The sequence below is a fragment of the Lathyrus oleraceus genome, chromosome 1 (genome assembly GCF_024323335.1).
Source record: "Lathyrus oleraceus cultivar Zhongwan6 chromosome 1, CAAS_Psat_ZW6_1.0, whole genome shotgun sequence".
Lineage (NCBI taxonomy): Eukaryota > Viridiplantae > Streptophyta > Magnoliopsida > Fabales > Fabaceae > Lathyrus > Lathyrus oleraceus.
This window is the reverse complement of record NC_066579.1, coordinates 39,822,871-39,842,798: the sequence shown is the minus strand read 5'-3', so window position 1 is coordinate 39,842,798 and position 19,928 is coordinate 39,822,871. Positions and strand designations below refer to the sequence as shown.

General features: G+C 38.0%; 1 protein-coding gene across 1 annotated transcript; it reads left to right on the top strand.

Moving 5' to 3' along the window:
* Positions 1 to 17,487: 17,487 nt before the first annotated feature.
* Positions 17,488 to 18,322, top strand: LOC127089744 (uncharacterized). Its single transcript, XM_051029370.1, has 2 exons — positions 17,488 to 17,698; positions 17,802 to 18,322. The coding sequence occupies exons 1-2, from the start codon at positions 17,488 to 17,490 to the stop codon at positions 18,320 to 18,322; spliced, it is 732 nt and encodes a 243-aa protein (XP_050885327.1).
* The last annotated feature ends 1,606 nt before the right edge of the window (positions 18,323 to 19,928 follow it).

The window sequence follows — 19,928 nt, the reverse complement described above, 5'->3', positions numbered from 1 at the left end:
AATGTATTTTAATTCATTTTAAATTGATTTTTAATTGATTAAATGTGTAAAAGTTATGTTGAGCCATTTTTATGGTCTTGTGATGTTTGACTATTTGTTTGAGCCTTGGTCAAGGTTTATTTGACTTTTGTTGGATTAAAACCATTGGATTTAGGGGATTGATGAAATGTACGTTTCATCTCCCAAAATGAATGAATGGTTTTAATTTGATAAAATTCCTCCCCTGAGCAATTTATGTTTCTCTCATTCCCTTCCCTCTTCATCTTCATACCTATTCTTTTCCATTCCCTCATTTGACCAATGAAATCTCTAATGTCTTAAGGCTAATTGGTTCATCAATGACCTTGTGTCAGATGAACCAATACAAGTATGACTGAGATAGGTTCATCCATCTTGATCTTTTCTTTTAGTGTGTGGTATGTTTTAGGAGTTTGGTTCATTATACTAAATCTCTAACATGCATTAACACCTAAATTTTATTTCCCGACCTCAGATAGTTGTGACTTCTATATAAGTCCAATTACGATTGCTTAACATAGAGCTAAATTTGACCCTAAAGGCGTAGCATTCTAGTAAGTGAGATTGTAAGTCTCCCATTATTCATGGTATTATATGGAAACTTGACCTTTTTTTCCTTTCATGAGAGCTAGTGGCATACTTGTTGAATTATCCAAGTTGGAGCCCTTCTCATGGAAGATGTCTTGGTTTAAAGATTCATGCTTGTGAATGGATGGTTGAGTGTTCTCCAAAGAATGACTTAATCAATTAAAAAATACCACTAACATTTGACTAACCCTTGACTAACATTTGAGTAACTCTTGTTAATATTTCTTTACTTTCAAGTCATTTACTTTATGCAATTTAACTTTCAGTCATTTATCATTCATTGCCATTTACATTTCATTTAACTTGTTTATGTTTATGCCATATCTTATTATTGTATATATTGTTTGTGCATTTTGACTTTGTTTGTGGTCTTAGGACCTTAAAACACTTAATAAACAACAAAAAACCCTAACAAATATTTGGTGGACTGTTGATCTTGATCCTAACTATTGGACTTAGGATTAGGCAACCTTTCCCATGCAAAAAGGACTTGGCCAATGCCATCATTCTGAGACCAAGTTACTATGAGCCGAGACTTCATCTGATGCAAGTATTGAGATTTATTGGAATTCATCTACTACTTTGTATTGGTGTTAATTGTTATTTTGATTTTGTGTCTGATGCTTTGCTCTGAGTTGATCAAGGAATATTTCATCTGGTACATAAGAAGACAAAGAAGACTGCTAGCTATGGGATTTGCTTGCTTGATGTGGCTATCTTTATTTGATGTCTTGATCTTCATAATGTATGGATATTTTTACTTGCTTGTTGATTGTTGCTTGATTCAAAGTCCAAAGAGAAAGTGGGTTTTCTGTATGACATTCTTGTATGTTGGATTGCATCTCATTGGTCAGATCTTTTAACTCGTAACTTTTAATTTTATGCTTAGGGTAGCCTCTTCATCTTCTACCACTTCTTAAATATCAAAATCTCTCCCCCTTTTCAAAAACTTTCTTTGCTTGTGATTTCAAACTTAGACCTTATTTTAAATAGAAACTTTGGCCTTATGCTAATGGGTTTTCAAACTTTTTTTTCTTAAATCAAATTTATAAATGAACTTAATTATATTGACTTAAAATTTCAAAATACAAAAAGAACTTACAACCTCATTAAATTTTTTGGCCCTTTGTACCCTTTTCATTTAAACTTTTGTTAAAAGCAATTCACCAACTTTGAAATTGTTACCACGAACTACGAGGTTTTGGTCCCTCATTTTTATATTGGTACATAGGCACAAGTCTGAAGGTCTTGTCAAACACAAAAATATAATCAATCAATTCTTTTCTCATCCCCACACTCTATTTTTCTCAAACATCTTTTATACCAAACACATATGCACACATAAAAAAGGGCTTCCTAGGAGTACCTAGGACACTTTGGATGTTAACACCTTCCCTCTGTGTAACCACCCCCCTTACCTGTAATCTCTGGCATTTTATTAGTTTTGATTTGAAAACTTCTTATTCTTGGGTCTTGTTCGTACTTCTCCCTTTTCCTTTGGAAACAATAAAAGCGCGGTGGCGACTCTGATTTTATTGACGTTAAGTTTATCCATAGCTTGATGGTCATGAATATACCGCTATATTTACCACTTTTAATATCTGTATGCTTTACTACTTTTCATTACTTGCATGCCATGCTATTCTTAGTTTTAAATACTTTAATCATGTTGCTTTCAATTAATACCATGCCTTGCTAAATTATCTTGAGTCTGACGTATGAGGATTGTCGTTACCGACGGGACTTGGTAGAAATAATAGGCGTGAATGTATGATTTGATTATGGTTTGGCTTTAGTTTCAAATGTATGTTTTATTGTTTTGGCATGAGAGTGAAGAACAAATCAAGGTTCAGTCTGATAGTGTGAGAGTGTGAGGAAGGAACTGGATAGTCGAAACTAGCCATCGATCCTAAAAACAGTGATAGCACTTTAGGCATTGTTTAGGATCTCATTTATATTCAAAATACACTTTCTAATTAGAACGGGCGAGCGAGAGAAAAATCTTGTGGTTAAGAGGTGTGGCCTTTGTCGATAGCGCGAGAGTGTGAGACGGGACCATTAAGTCGATATTTTCTACATAACATAATAGAATCATATTTAGTGCCCGGATTTTACCTAAGCCCTTAGGAACACGGAATCCATATTTCGGACTCGTTTTTATCATAATTTTTAAACCTTTAGAAATTAGTATTTTTATTCCCGTTCATAACCTTATAACCTTTAGCCTTAGTTTTGAAGGTAGAGAAAAACAAGAAAGGGGGGTTTGAATTATTTTCCCTGACAAAAAAAACTTTTGGAAACGCCACACACACAAAAATCAAAACAAACAATGCAGAAGTTTATCCTGGTTCACTTGAAATTCAAAGCTACTCCAGTCCACCCGACCAAGGTGATTTCGCCTTCAATAAGGACTTAATCCAATAATCTAGATGGATTATAGCAAATGTCTAAGAGTACATAGATCTCTTAGCCCTCTCAAGTCTAAAGACTTCACAAGTCACTTGAGGAAATTTACAACAACTATTTTAGAATTACAAGTTGTTTAGTGCTTCTAGATAAGCAATGTGAACACAGTAAGAACAAAGATCAAGATCACACTTAGAGCAACAACTCGTGTGATAATGTGAGAAAAGAATTTAGTGTATGAATTGATTTTGATGTGCAGAATTCTTATGTAATAGCTTCGTATTTTTGAATGATGATAGTTGGGTCTTTATATAGTGCTTGGAGATGATGTCGTTGAATGAAGCATTGAAGTTGATATCTTGCCAATAATGGGACCTAAATGACATTAACATTATTGTCCTTTCCATACCAGTTTAGGGGAGTATTCAATTTTATACATACTGATGAGATTGATACCATATTTGGAATAATTCATTGTTAAGTCTTGATCTGATCTGTTGGGCGTGAATCAGAGTGCACGAAATTCAGATTCTTCTCTTAGATATTGTAATCTTCAGATAGTTGTCTGATGTGTTTTCTTCAGAAGTTCTTGACTGATCTCTAATTAGATATTTTTCATATGTAAGGATCATTTGAGTATACATGTGTGGGATCCTTCAGATGCAGAGTTTCAGAGTCTTCAGATGTCAGATCGAATACCTTGGACTATAAGTCAGCTGTTCTTTATTATTGTGATGTTAGATGTTGTTTCATCAAATTCATTTTTCATTAGAGTCCTGCAGACTTAGAGAATTTTATTAGGGTACCAAAAATGTTTCATCCTTTGTTATCATCAAAACTTAGAGATAAATTACAGAACCAAAATCTTGTTCTAACAAGTTTTGCACTGTAACAATAGATATCATTAGTTTGACTATTAGTCTATGTGGGTTCGATAATCTTTTAAAACTATACAATAGATTGTGCATTTGCAGTCATCATCCGACATACACGTCTGGACGCGATCAAGTTTTTGGCGCCATTGCCGGGGACTAATTTAGTTAATATTGTGATTTTGTTGCGCAGTATAGACTAAGGCAACACAATTTCTTTTTCTTTGTCGATTATATTCCAAACACTCGCTCTCAGAGCAAAGAGTTAGAGCAACCAATTGACGATATCGAGCGTTATCTTAATTTAAGACGCCGAATCAACAAATTTCGTATTAGCCCAATTTCAGAACCAGAACCGATTATGGCCGAAAGACCACAAAATTGTCCATTGAAGTATTATGTTGTTCCATCGCAAGCAAAACCACTTAACAACATTGCTGCCCCTGCCATCAATCGAAATGATTTCGATTTGAAACCTTAACTGTTATTAGTCGTTCAAAAAAACCAATTTTTAGGTAGTCCTACAAACGATCCTAACTTACATTTGTCAGTGTTTATGCAGTATGTAGATACAGTGAAAGCAAATGGTGTCCACCAAGAAGCGATTAGACTATGTCTTTTCGCTTTTTACTTAAGAGATAGAGCTAGAGCTTGGCTCTATTATCTACCTTCAAACTCAGTAACCACATGGGACGAGTTGAAGAAATTCTTCTTAGCCCGATATTTACCACCAAGCAAACATATGCTAAGAGCTCAAATCAACGAATTTAAGCAAAAAGACAATGAATCTCTTTTTGACGCTTGGGAAAAATACAAGGACATGATACGACTTTGTCCATACCATGGACTTGAAGAATGGCTGATTATCCATACTTTCTATAATGGTATGTTGTATAACATTGATGGGAAAATAGCAAGTGTACTATTTTTCTCACTGTAGTAATAAAAGGGAAATTCCCCGTTTGTCGATCTCAGGGACTGCTTGACGATACATAGTTTATAGATTGTTTCAATTAGACAAAAGCCTTTGGTTTTTGTGTTGTGAGTAATTATACTACCAATTGCAAATAAATAAAACAAGTAAAAGGTTGAAGAAGAGACAAATGAGAGAAGATTGATAGGGTTCAGTGAATGAAACTTCTTATAACAGATATAATTTATGAAGGCTTAGACAATAATTCTGTCCAATTAATTCCGGTCTTCAAGGGTATCTATTCCTAATTCCTTAGTGAAAAGACCTTCGATTATGTAACCTAATTACTATGTCCATAATTAATTAAGTTCATACTCAAGCATTCGAATATCAAGAATTACCGGTCAGATAGAAAATCCCTAGTCCTAGGTATTTTTAATATCCAGAATTCTTATACATATCAATGAATAATTGCTGTCCAGCTTAAACTATTCATATTGATCATCATTCGTTGGTCCGACGAATAAAGCATAAAGAACGGTAATAAGAACAAATCAATGGAAAAGAAGAAATAGTCAATGCACTCATAAACATAAAATTTGTCACATTCAGAATCAGGGTCACCCCCTAGCAATGGGGGGTTTAGCTACTCATAATCGAAATAAAAACAAAGATTAACATTGTTGTCATTACAGAATTTCGTGAGGAATCAATCTTCAATCGTCGGAAAACTCTTGAACATCTGAATCCTCTGATAATCGTAGAGTCTCCAGCTCTCAAAACGCGTCTTTTTTCTCTCCAAAATCGTCCAATCCCTGGAAAATCGTGTTCTGCCCTCTAAATAGCTATTCAGTTGGACTTTTCCTGATTTTGGGCTCCATACGCGTATTGCCCAGTCTCATACGCGTATTGCCTAGTCTCAAACGCGTACTGCACGTAAGACAGCCTCTGATACGCGTATTGCCCAGGCTGGTACGCGTATTGCCCAGTCTGGTACGCGTATCACCAGAAGCTTGTCTTTTGGCTAGATTTTCCATCCCTCTGGTCATATACGTATGCTACGCGTACTGGGAAGGTCCATACGCGTATCATGTAAGGCCATACGCGTATGGATAGCAGGTTCTCCAAAAATTGATTTTTTCTTCCGTTTTCTTGCTCTGGCTCAATTTCGCATCTGACGTTTGATTCCCTGAGCTTCCAAACTAGTTTTTTTACCTGCTAACATACCCAAAAGTGTAAAATATCCTCAAGAAACTCATAAGTAACAACACACTTTATATTATAGAATTGAGCTTATATCTAACTAAAAATGCTTCAGTTTACACAGTTTACCTGACTTATTTACGGTTAAGTAGTGGAATGTCTAGCATAAATGGTGACTAATCACAACCCCAAACTTAGTTTGTTGCTTGTCCTCAAGTAACATTTTATTACCATCAAAGATCATGTCACCCCAAACTTACTGTAAAACAGTTCTTACCACAATACTGCTGAAATCTTTCGCACTAGACCTCTTGATGTTTTTTCAGGTTTTCTGATTCTTCCACATAGCCAACGAGCTAGAAACTCTTTCCCTCAGAGATATGACTTTACCTGTCAACTTATATCACACTCTCACCAAGTCTCTCTGGGTTAAAGTGTTATCACTCTCAAATCACAATATGCAATATCAAATCAGAAGTTTGAATAAATTCTCTCATCCTATCAACATGTACAATCACACACACTTTTTGAGGTCTTTTTGGGTTGTAACGGGGCTTTGGTTTAGGTAGGGTATGAAATTGGAACAACGGTTTTTGGGTCTTTTGGTTCAGAGTACATGAAATCATTCTCTCACTACGTTTCTTTCCTATTATTCCTGTAGGGTTTTGTAATCCTCTTTTCCTTTTATCTATAGTGAATGTAGCATTTTTCAAAAGTTGTTCTTTTATTGTTTTTCGCTTTTCTCTTTCTTTCTTTTCATGTTGTTGTTGTTTTTTTTTTTCTCTTTTTCTCTTTTTTTTTTCTTCTTTTTTTTTTCTTTTTTTTTTCTTTTATACGACATTCACTTACTATTACGTACTGCAAAGCTACCCCAAACTTAAAGGTTGCTATTCCAACAGCAACCCCAAACTTAGATAGAAACGTAGAGATGAAATCAATCCTCACATACTCTGAACAGGGTAGGATAGGTACAAGATCATGGATTTAGAAAAAAAAAACGGGTATATCAAAAATAAATGATTAACAGGCTCAACAGGGTAAAACAATGGATAATAATAATAATGGGATGGCTAGAAAGGCTCTAGGTGATAAACAAAAACATGCTTCAGTGTGTGTAGTCGTACAGCTAATAATAACAAAAGAACATACGCAAACCAAGATTGATAAAGACATACCTGATATCTCTCATATGATGATAAGTGTTTGGCTTTTTCTGATCTCACCAGGACGGGTTAAGCTGACTTGTTCTATCATACCTCTGAGTTCAAAGCTCATGCTCGTGGTTCTGATGTTAATCTTAACCAGTGCGTCCAATCATAAACAACAGTATCTACAGTCAGGGGACTGAAAGAGAGGACGCCCAAGTATTTGGTGTAAGTGATCAAGAAAACCAATAGCCAGACATAGTCACATATCTAACGAAATAAACAGGAAAATGGAGGTAAACCAAATCGAATTCATTAGATTAAGCCAACCCATAATAGGTGATTACATCAAACCAACAGAAATTAAAACTGAATAAATAAAAAAAAAACAAAAATTACACAAAGAAAACCAAAAGTACAAAAAACATAATCAAAGTCAATCACCCAGTCCACCGTCCTACATATGGGTATCAAAGTCAATCTCATCTGTCGGATCCAACATAGTGTGCCCTCGTGCGAAGGCAGAGATAGGCGTCAACGTCTCTGTGTGGCTAGACGGAGTATGTTGCTGCTGAGGTGGTGTCTGGTGCGATGGCTGCTGCGGTGGCTACTGCGGAATCTCTCCCCCTATCTGAACTGGCTGGTTCCACTAAGGAAAGGTGAACTGGCCAAAGTGAGGTGTTGGAGGCGGTCCGGAGAATCTATCTCTAAAGCGTTGTGCCTCCTCCCAAAGATCTGTCTGATGAGTAAGAACTCTCCCTGACAGTCCATACTGAAAGCAGAAGTCCTGCATAACACAAAACTGTGACATCTGCATCCGGTACTCTCTAGAGTTCTCATCAATCGGAGGAGGCTGAGGTGGCTGTGTCTCTGTAGCAGTCGGCTGAGCCTCCTGGCGCGGAGCACTGGTGCTGCCCTCCCTGTCACGTGGTCGCCTCAGAGGTCGGGGCGGATCATCTGTGACCGTCCTCTCCTTCATCCAATGGGCGTTCAGCGGTGCAGCCGGTCGCAACATAAGTGAATCAGAGAAATCCGGAACACCAGCTTTCTTGCACAGCAGGTAAATCACAGTCGCATGGCCTAAGGATTTCTTTGGCGACTGAGCAATCTCATCCATATCAGCAGCGATGATTCGTCCAATATTCACCTGCTTCTTTTGTAGGATCTGATGAAGAAGTAGGGCACGCTCTGATATCAATTCCGACCCGCTCCGATTAGTGCTCAAATTGTGATGAATGAAATATGCCAATGCCTTAGGAATCGGAGCTAGATCAACAACCATAATCTTCGCCGGAGAGATTTTTGAAGTCGGTGCCCAATCATGACCTGGCCTAATCAGTGACTCTTTCATATCATTGTATGGCCAGTAGTTTTTGTCAGAACGCTTCAACTCAGCAAAAGGGCAAACAGAATCATAGAATTTACATTTCAAGACACTGTTGTTAGTTTTCGAATCATATTTAATCACCTTTCCTCTTACCCATGTAACGAAAGCTTCATTCCTTGTTGGGTCTTCTTCATCGGAGGTCACCCGTTGGGCGTTTGCATAAAATTCCCAAATCAAATCCAGCGCAACAGTTTGGATTTTATCATTAAAAAAGATTAACTTCTGCTTTTTGAGAAGATTAGTGACTTCTGGATATGTTTCATTTTGATACATCCAATGCTTCTCTTCAACCATATTTCGGCTCTTGATCTGATCATATCTTTCTTCATGGTAGGAGGTGCGGAATATCTTGACCTCTTCTGGTGATTGAGACATTATAGGATCTGTAGACTGAGTGAAAGAGAAGAAAACAGAGAAAAATCAAAGCAATACGCACAAAACACATAACGAAAACAGTGAGAAAATGAAGTCCGTACAGACAAAAACTATATAAGCATGCCCGCAAAATGATACGCGTATGATACGCAGCCAATACGCGTATCTGGCTCCCATACGCGTACCATACACGTATTAATCTGCCTTACGCGTATGATACGTTGCTTAAACCAGTGCAAAAAGTGATCTGCGTAACAGATCACGTATCAGAATGTGATACGCGTATTGCCTGGTCCAATACGCGTATCATACGCGTATTGTTCTCTTGTACGCGTATCATGAGGTCCATACGCGTATTGGCAGTTTCTCATTTTTCATTTTCATTTTTTTTCTATTTTTTTTTCTTCTTTTCTTAAAAAAAACTGACTCGGCAAAAATAAAATAACAAAACCAATCAAACCTCCCTTGGGTTGCCTCCCAAGCAGCGCTTCGTTTAACGTCGCATGGCTCGACGGGACACCTCATACTCAGATGAGTTTAACAGTTTCAATTGGTCCCCCTTCACCGGGATTGTATGGTTTCAACCTCTGACCATTAACTTTGAAGGTGTCGCCATTCTTCTCATTTTTAAGCTCTATTGCTCCATGAGGAAGTACTTTGTTAATGACGAACGGTCCAGACCATCTTGACCTCGATTTCCCTTGGAACAGCTTCAACCTGGAATTAAACAACAGTACAAGTTGTCCCTCCCGAAATTCCCTCTTCTGGATCTTTTGATCATGCCATTTTTTTTGTTTGATCTTTGTAAATTTTGGCATTTTCATAAGCTTGATTCCTGAATTCTTCCAACTCATGAAGTTGAAGAATTCGGGACTCACCAGCTTTGAAAAGATCACAGTTAAGGAATTTGGAGGCCCAGAAGGCTCTGTGCTCGAGTTCGAGTGGTAAATGACAAGCCTTACCGTAAACTAGTTGATAGGGGGCATACCTATTGGTGTTTTAAATGCAGTCCTGTATGCCCACAATGCATCATCCAGCTTTACTGACCAATCTTTCCGAGAAGCACTTACCGTCTTTTCTAAGATCTGCTTTATTTGACGGTTGGATACTTCCACTTGCCCACTCGTCTGGGGGTGATATGGTGTGGCTATCTTATGTTTGACATTATACTTCTTCAACAGATTCTCCATGAGTTTATTTATAAAATGCGTACCTTGGTCACTAATTAAAGCCCGTGGTACCCCAAACCTGGAGAAGATGTTATGCCTCAAGAACTTCACCACCACTTTAGCATCATTTGTTGGTAATGCCACAGCCTCTACCCACTTTGACACATAATCGACCATAACCAATATGTAATTCTTACCAGATGATGGCGGAAACGGTCCCATAAAATCAATACCCCAAACATCAAACATCTCCACTTCTAGCATGGAGTTTTGCGGCATCTGATTCCGCTTTGTAATGTTACCTATTCGTTGGCACCTATCACATTCTCGGACTATAGAATTTGCATCCTTGAATAGCGACGGCCAATACAAACCCGATTGGAGGACTTTTGCTGCAGTTCTATTTCCACTGAAGTGTCCACCATACTCCGAATTATGACAAGCTTTCAGAATGTCGGCTTGCTCTCTTTCTGGAACACATCTTCTGATCAAACCATCCACTCCCTTTTTATAGAGAAATGGATCATCCCATAGGTATAACCTGCAATCATAAAGAAACTTTTTCTTTTGATGAGAATTAAAGTCATCAGGTATAACCCCACCTACCACATAGTTCGCATAGTCAGCAAACCATAGTATCTCCTGAACAGCAAGTATTTGCTCATCAGCGAATGTGTCCTGAATAGGATGTTCTTCCTCAGTTTCTTTGATTGGGGACATGCGAGATAAGTGGTCCGCAACCGTGTTCTCGCACCCCTTTTTGTCTTTGATTTCCAAATTAAACTCCTGAAGGAGGAGGATCCATCTCAAAAGTCTCGGCTTTGATTCCTGTTTAGCAAACAAATACTTTAAAGCAGCATGATCAGTATACACAATGACTTTTGAACCAAGCAAATATGATCTAAATTTGTCAAAAGCATAAACCACGGCCAACAACTCCTTTTCGGTAGTTGCATAATTCATTTGGGTCGGGTTAAGGACATGACTAGCATAATAAATCACATGCAATAATTTGTCCTTTCTCTGTCCTAGGACAACCCCCACAGCAAGGTCACTTGTATCACACATTATTTCGAAAGGCAAGGACCAATCGGGGGCGATTACAACAGGTGCACTGATCAACTTACTCTTTAAAGTCTCGAAAGCTACCATGCAGTTTTTATCAAAATTAAATTGCTTGTCCTTGACTAGCAAATCAGTCAATGGTTTGGCAACTTTTGAGAAGTCTCTGATAAACCTGCGATAAAAACCTGCATGACCCAAAAAACTCCTTATCCCTTTTTCATTCACCGGAGGTGGGAGGTTAGCTATCACCTCCACTTTGGTTTTGTCCACTTCAATTCCTTTGTGGGAAATCTCGTGTCCTAGCACAATTCCTTCCTGCACCATGAAATGACATTTCTCCCAATTGAGAATAAGGTTAGTTTCCTGACATCTTTTCAAAACAAGAGACAAGTTAGCTAAACAATTATCAAAAGAAGAACCAAACACAGAGAAATCATCCATAAACACCTCCATATACTTTTCAAGCATGTCGGAGAATATAGATGTCATACACCTCTGAAAAGTAGCTGGGGCATTGCATAGCCCAAATGGCATCCGTTTGTAAGCGAAAATACCATAAGGACATGTAAATGCAGTTTTTTTCTGATCTTCCAGGGCTACAGCAATTTGATTGTATCCCGAATATCCATCCAGAAAGCAATAATACTCATGACCTGCAAGTCTTTCTAATATTTGATCAATAAAAGGGAGAGGAAAATGATCCTTTCTTGTTGCAGTGTTCAGTCTTCTGTAATCGATGCATACTCGCCACCCTGTCATTGTGCGAGTTGGGATCAGTTCATTCTTTTCATTTAAAATTACTGTGGTTCCTCCTTTCTTTGGTACCACATGCACTGGACTTACCCACGAGCTGTCAGAAATGGGGTAAATCATTCCCGAATCTAACAACTTTACAACCTCTTTCCTTACCACTTCTTTCATTGCTGGGTTTAACCTCCTTTGTGGTTGTACTACTGGTTTCTGATTATCCTCCATCAGTATCTTATGCATGCATACTGTGGGGCTAATACCTTTTAAATCCTCAATAGTCCACCCAATAGCACTTTTATGTTTCTTTAGTACCTGTATCAACTTTTCCTCATCTATGGCATTTAGCTCAGAACTAATAATAGCAGGATAATTTGTTCCAGATCCTAGAAAGACATATTTAAGGTTTATAGGTAATTGTTTTAATTCAAAATTTATACCTGGTTTACTTACCTTTTCATCTTCTAATTCTGGTGAAGATCTCAGATCCTCCCACCTGCGTGGTTTGGATTTCATCCAAAGAGGTTGTGTATCCAGCATGGCAAGCACTTCTTTTTCTTTTTCATCATCATTCTCTTCAATCTCTCTGACCGACAGACTAAGAACTCTTTCCAACGGTAATTCAGGAAACTTTCTTTGCATTGTGCTAGTTACCATTTGATCAATTACTTCCACAGAGTGGTTTGTACACATATCCTCTTTATGTTTCATAGTATCTCGGACATCAATTCTGAGCTCTTCATCATATACCTTTAGGGTCAAGGTACCTCCCTCAATGTCTATCATGCATCTACCTGTTTCTAAGAAAGGTCTGCCCAGAATCAGAGGTATCTCTTCATCTTCTGGCATTTCCAAAATTACAAAATCAACAGGAAAAACAAATTTTTCAACTTTGACCAGAACATCCTCAACTACCCCAAAAGGTCTCTTCACTGAGTGGTCAGCAAATTGAAGTGTCATTCTGGTATCTTGAACATTTCCAATTCCTAGCTTCCTGTAAATAGACAAAGGCATAAGGCTAACACTAGCCCCTAAATCAATCAGCGCCCTTTTAAAAGACCTATCTCCAATGGTACACGGGATGGTCACAGAACCTCTATCTGGCTTCTTTACTGGAATCTTCATACCCTGCAAAATAGCACTACAAGTTTCAGTTAGTATAACAGGGTCAGTGTCAGTGGTGCGCTTCTTGGAGATGATGTCTTTCATGAATTTCGCATAGATAGGCATCTGCTCGAGTGCCTCAGAGAATGGAATATTGATTTCTAATTTCCTGAACAACTCCATGAATTTCTGAAAAATTTTCTCATCTTGCTTCTTCTTTTTGTTTCTTTGTGGGAATGGAAGCTTAATGATGGGTTTTGGTTCAGGTAGCTTCTCTTGTACCACCGGTAGTGTCACACTTTCTTCCTCAGGTGGTGTCTTGTTTTCTAAGATTTCCAGGTCCACTTCAAGCAATTTATCTTCTTCTTCATCCTTCTTCTTAAGATCTTCAACAGATTTTCCGCTTCTTGTTGTTACCGCACTCACATTATTGTGCTCCCTCGGATTTGTCACTGTTGCACTAGGTAATGCGCCTGGTATTTGGGAATTTGTTATCTGTTGTGCTATCTGACCCAATTGAATCTCCAGATTTTTAATGGATGCATTGGTGCTCTTCTGATTATTCCTGGTTTCTTCCTGAAATTGCATACTCTGAGTTGCCATCTTCTCTATAGCAATCTCCCACTCCACTTTCTTAGGTACTTGTTGCTGATAATGTTGTTGTTGCGGCTGATATTGTGGTTGGTAAGGTGGTTGTTGTTGTGGAGGTCCTTGCTTCTGAATATTACCTTGCTAATCTTTCCAAGATAAATTAGGATGATTTTTCCACCCCAGATTATATGTATTTGAGTAGGGATTATTCTGCCTCAGGTAATTTATAGCTTGCACTTGTTCTGCGGTTGCAACACAATGCATGGCAAAGTGTGGTCCACTACAAATCTCACAAATCATGGTCGGAACCGGTTGAACTTGAGCAACAGTCTGGGTACCTAAATTCATAGCTTTCAATCTTCTTTCAACCTTAGCAGCAATCTGGTCTTCCATTTTCACTACCTGATTTGCTAATTTCAAGTCAATTTTTCCCTCCGGCTGATTCACAGTACGGTCATATAATTCCAAATGCTCATTCGCTGCAATAGCTTCGATGATCTTTTTGATACCGGTTGCTGTTGAAAAATTAGATGAGCCACCAGCAGCTGTATCAATGAGTTGCTTAGTTCTCATCTTCAGCCCGTTTACAAAATTCTGCATTTGTTCAGTTTCATCCAGATTATGTGTAGGACATGCAACTAAACATCTCTTGAATCTTTTGTATGCATCTCCAAGTGTCTCTCCGTCTTTCTGTTTAAAATTCACAATGTCATACCTTTTACGGATATACACAGAAGCAGGAAAATACTCGTTCAAGAATGTTGTTTCCATTTGTTGCCAAGTAGTAATGCTTCCTGCGGGTAGGGAATAGAACCATTCCTCAGCGTCCTCAGATAACGTGAATGGGAACATGACCAATCTCTTTGCCTCTTCAGAATGCCCATCAATTTTTAATGATGTAGTCATAGTCAGAAACCTCTGCAGATGCTTGTTTGCATCCTCATTGATCTTTCCTGCAAAAGGTTTGCTTTCTAACTGGCGGATAGTTGAGGGGTGTAACTAGAAGTGAGCAACATTAACAGGTTGGTTAACAATGGTCAACCGCACTGCTGGGTTATTCTGTCTGCCATAGTCACCTAAAAGTCTTTCCGCTGGGGGTGGGTCTGCAGCCATGTTTACAGTGTCTGGATGTGAAGCTGTGTCTGACTCAGATTTTTCGGAGTGAGCAGAGACTGGTGTGACAAGTGTGGCCGGTTCTTCGGTTTCAGAGTTTGCCAGTTTCTTTCTTCTAGCTTCTCTGAGCTTTGCGCGCAATGTTCTCTCTGGTTCTGCGTCAAAATGAAAATCAGCTGAGGCCTTACCTCGCATACACAGATTAGACAGAAGTTAGTTATAATAATAATGAAAATAAAATTAACAGTAAATAAAATTTTGGATGCAGAGCAACAAAATTCTAATTGAAAATAAATTAATAAACTCTATTATCTTTGGCAGTCCCCGGCAACGGCGCCAAAAACTTGATGGGAAAATAGCAAGTGTACTATTTTTCTCACCGTAGTAATAAAAGGGAAATTCCCCGTTTGTCGATCTCAAGGACTGCTTGACGATACAGAGTTTATAGATTGTTTCAATTAGACAAAAGCCTTTGGTTTTTGTGTTGTGAGTAATTATACTACCAATTGCAAATAAATAAAACAAGTAAAAGGTTGAACAAGAGACAAATGAGAGAAGATTGATAGGGTTCGGTGAATGAAACTTCTTGTAACAGATATAATTTATGAAGGCTTAGACAATAATTCTGTCCAATTAATTCCGGTCCTCAAGGGTATCTATTCCTAATTCCTTAGTGAAAAGATCTTCGATTATGTAACCTAATTACTATGTCCATAATTAATTAAGTTCATACTCAAGCATTCGAATATCAAGAATTACCGGTCAGATAGAAAATCCCTAGTCCTAGGTATTTTTACTCTCCAGAATTCTTATACATATCAATGAATAATTGTTGTCCAGCTTAAACTATTCATATTAATCATCATTCGTTGGTCCGACGAATAAAGCATAAAGAACGGTAATAAGAACAAATCAATGGAAAAGAAGAAATAGTCAATGCACTCATAAACATAAAATCTGTCACATTCAGAATCAGGGTCACCCCCTAGCAATGGGGGGTTTAGCTACTCATAATCGAAATAAAAACAAAGATTAACATTGTTGTCATTACAGAATTTCGTGAGGAATCAATCTTCAATCGTCGAAAAACTCTTGAACATCTGAATCCTCTGATAATCGTAGAGTCTCCAGCTCTCAAAACGCGTCTTTTTTCTCTCCAAAATCGTCCAACCCCTGGAAAATCGTGTTCTGCCCTCTAAATAGCTATTCAGTTGGACTTTTCCTGATTTTGGGCTCCATACGCGTATTGCCCAGTCTCATACGCGTATTGCCTAGTCTCAAACGCGTACTGCACGTAAGACAGCCTCTGATACGCGTATTGCCCAGGCTGGTACGCGTATTGCCCAGTCTGGTACGCGTATCACCAGAAGCTTGTCTTTTGGCTAGATTTTCCATCCCTCTGGTCATATACGTATGCTACGCGTACTGGGAAAGTCCATACGCGTATGGACAGCAGGTTCTCCAAAAATTGATTTTTTCTTCCGTTTTCTTGCTCGGGCTCAATTTCGCATCTGACGTTTGATTCCCTGAGCTTCCAAACTAGTTTTTTTACCTGCTAACATACCCAAAAGTGTAAAATATCCTCAAGAAACTCATAAGTAACAACACACTTTATATTATAGAATTGAGCTTATATCTAACTAAAAATGCTTCAGTTTACACAGTTTACCTGACTTATTTACGGTTAAATAGTGGAATGTCTAGCATAAATGGTGACTGATCAAACACTAATATGAAATTAAGCGATGCCACTGGCGGTGCTCTAATGGATAAACTGTATGACGAAGCTTATGAAATCCTAGAGAACATGGCTCAAAATCATTTCCAATGGGGAGGTGAACATACTGCTGTAGAAAAACCAACTTCGAAAGGCGGAATGTACGAAGTTAATGGCATAAACTGCATCAATGCTAAAGTGGATGCGCTTACTCAAAAGATTGAAAGCTTTGCCATAACACCAACAACTACTGTAGTTGCTATAACACCAAACTGTGAATTATGTGAAACCCCTGGGCACACTAATGTTGATTGTCAGTTATTGGTTGGTGTTCTCACTAGCCAAATAAATTATGCTCAAGGAAACCCATATTCAAACACTTACAATCCTGGTTGGAGAAACCATCCGAACTTTTCCTACAAAAGTAACAATGCTTTGTTTCCACCAAACCCAACACCTTCTGTTCCACCTGGCTATCAGAAAGGAGCCCTAGTTGCTCCACAGGCACCTAAAAAGTCAAATCTGGAGATCATGATGGAAAACTTTATGAATGCCCAAGCTCAACAAAACAAAGAATTTGCAAATCAAAATGCCCATACGAGTGAACTGATGAAACAATTGTCAAATAAGTTTGATGATATGGCTACCCATAACAAAATGTTAGAAAACCAGATCTCCCAAGTAGCCCAACAACAAGCCACAATAGCAGCCCCAGCTGGAGCATTTCCTGGTCAACCACAACCAAACCCAAAAGTCCATGCTAACGCTATCACACTTCGAAGTGGAACAGAACTAGATGAACCAGTTGACCCAAGAATCCAAAATTCGGCCATATATCAAAACTCTAGTAAAGGAACTAAAAAGGTAAACGAACCAACCAATGATGGAAAAGAAGACGAAAATGGAGAGGCAAAGGATAAAGAACCACCTTATGTGCCTTCTCCACCATACAAACCACCTATACCTTATCCCCAAAGACTTGTTAAGTCCAAAAATGAAGGACAATTCAAGAAATTCATAGAACTTCTGAAGCAACTTAATATCATTATACCATCCACATAAGCCATTATTCAAATGCCTTCATATGCTAAATTCCTTAAAGAGATTCTATCCAACAAGAAAAAGCTTGAGGATGACGAAATCGTTATGCTTATTGCCGAGTGTAGCGCCATTATTCAAAATAATATGCCTCATAAACTGAAAGACCCAAATAACTTTTCCATACCATGTGTAATCGAAAAGTTTATCATAGACAAAACTCTATGCGATTTAGGAGCGATTGTTAGTCTAATGTCGTTATCCACATGCGAAAAAACTCAACCTAGGAGAATTAAGACCAACAAAGACGTCTCTACAACTAGTTGACCTCTCTATTATATTTCCAATAGGTATGCTAGAGAACATTCCCGTTCGTATAGGACAATTCTATATTCCAACCGAATTTGTAATAATGGATATAAAGGAGGATTCCCACATCCCTATTATTTTAGGAAGACCCTTTTTAGCCACAGCCGGAGCCATCATAGATGTGAAGAAAGGTAGGCTAACATTCAAAGTTGGAGAAGAAAAAGTTGAATTTCTCTTAGCTAAATTTCTACAAGCACCAACTATAGACGACTCATGTTGTTTCTTAGACGTCATCGACGAATGTGTGAAAGAAGTGGAGAAGGAACCATCTAAGTATACTGAAGTACTGAAGATTCCAACACCTCCTATATTCAAAGATGATAATTGGCGTGAGCCATACGTAGATGACGGTCTGAGAGAATGTCTAGCACTAACACCATATCCAATGTCATGCCCCAAGAAACCTTCAATAGAACGCAAAACATTACCCAAATATTCAAGGTATGAAATCCTAGGTATCGAGCTTGAAAGACCAGTTATAGTCAATGCTGACTTAGGATAGATAGAAACCGAAAAATTACTCCATGTCTTAAGAAAATATCCAACAACTTTAAGCTATAACATCTCCGACCTAAAAGGAATAAGTCCCTCTATATGTATGCATCACATTATGCTAGAGGAGGATTGTAAAACCTCTAGAGAGCATCAAAGAAGAATAAATCCTAACTTAAGTGATATAGTCAAAAAGGAGGTACAAAAGTTATTAGAAGCAAGAATTATATACCCGATATCCGACAGTAACTAGGTCAGCTCGATACATGTCGTTCCAAAGAAGGGAGGTGTTACCATTGTTAGTAATGAGAAGGGTGAATTCGTAGCAAAAAGAACTCAAACTGGATGGAGAATGTGCATAGACTATAGAAAATTAAATAAAGCCACTTGTAAAGATCACTTTCCATTACCTTTCATTAATCAAATGCTTGAACGACTGGCTAAACATTTTCACTTCTGTTATTTAGACGGATACTCAGGATTCTTTCAAATTCCTATCCACCCTGATGACCAAGAAAAGACTACTTTCACATGTCCTTATGGTACATTTGCATATCGACGAATATCGTTTGGACTGTGTAATGCCCCTACAACATTTCAGAGATGCATGATGTCAACCTTTGCTAATTTTATAGACAATATAATGGAAGTATTTATGGATGACTTCTCTGTTTATGGGCAAAGCTTTGAAGGATGTATTTCGAACCTAGAAACGGTAATTGAGAGATACGTTAAGGTCAATCTCGTATTAAATTGGGGAAAATGCCATTTCATGGTCCGACAAGGAATTGTACTTGGCCATGTTGTATCTGACCAAGTAATTGAAGTGGATAAAGCAAAAATTGAAATTATAGAACATCTTCAACCTCCTAAAATAGTTAGAGAAATTTGCAGTTTCCTAGGACACGCTGGTTTCTACCGACGATTGATTAAAGATTTCTCTAAAATAATAAAACCACTAACGAGCTTATTAATGAAAGACGTTGAATTCATATTCGACGAAGAGTGCTTAATAGCATTTGAACATCTAAAAAATGCTCTTATTTTCGCGCCCATTATGAAACCACCTGATTGGAGTAAGCCATTTGAGATAATGTGTGACACTAGTGATTTTTCCTTTGGCGCAGTCTTAGGACAAAGAGAGGATAAAAATATTCATGCTATTTATTATACAAGTAGAACCCTAGACAACACACAGATGAACTACACCACCACAGAAAAAGAACTCTTAGTTGTTGTGATCGCTTTAGATAAATTTTGTTCCTACTTAGTAGGAGCAAAAATAATTGTCTATACCGACCACGCCACAATTAGGTACCTTTTAAGTAAGAAGGATGCTAAACCAAGACTTTTAAGATGGATCCTACTCTTACAAGAATTCAATCTAGAGATCAAAGATAAGAAAGGCACCAAGAACGTGGTAGCAGATCATCTCTCTAGGATTGAGGATATAGAACCCGAACGAGTGCCTATCAATAATGATTTTCCTTACGATCGACTTGTAGCCCAATTAGAAAACGAAATCGAGACGATCAAATGATCTTTAATGTATAATGACACATATACTAATGAAGTTGTGGAATCTATTTTCGACAAGACCATCATGCCATGATATG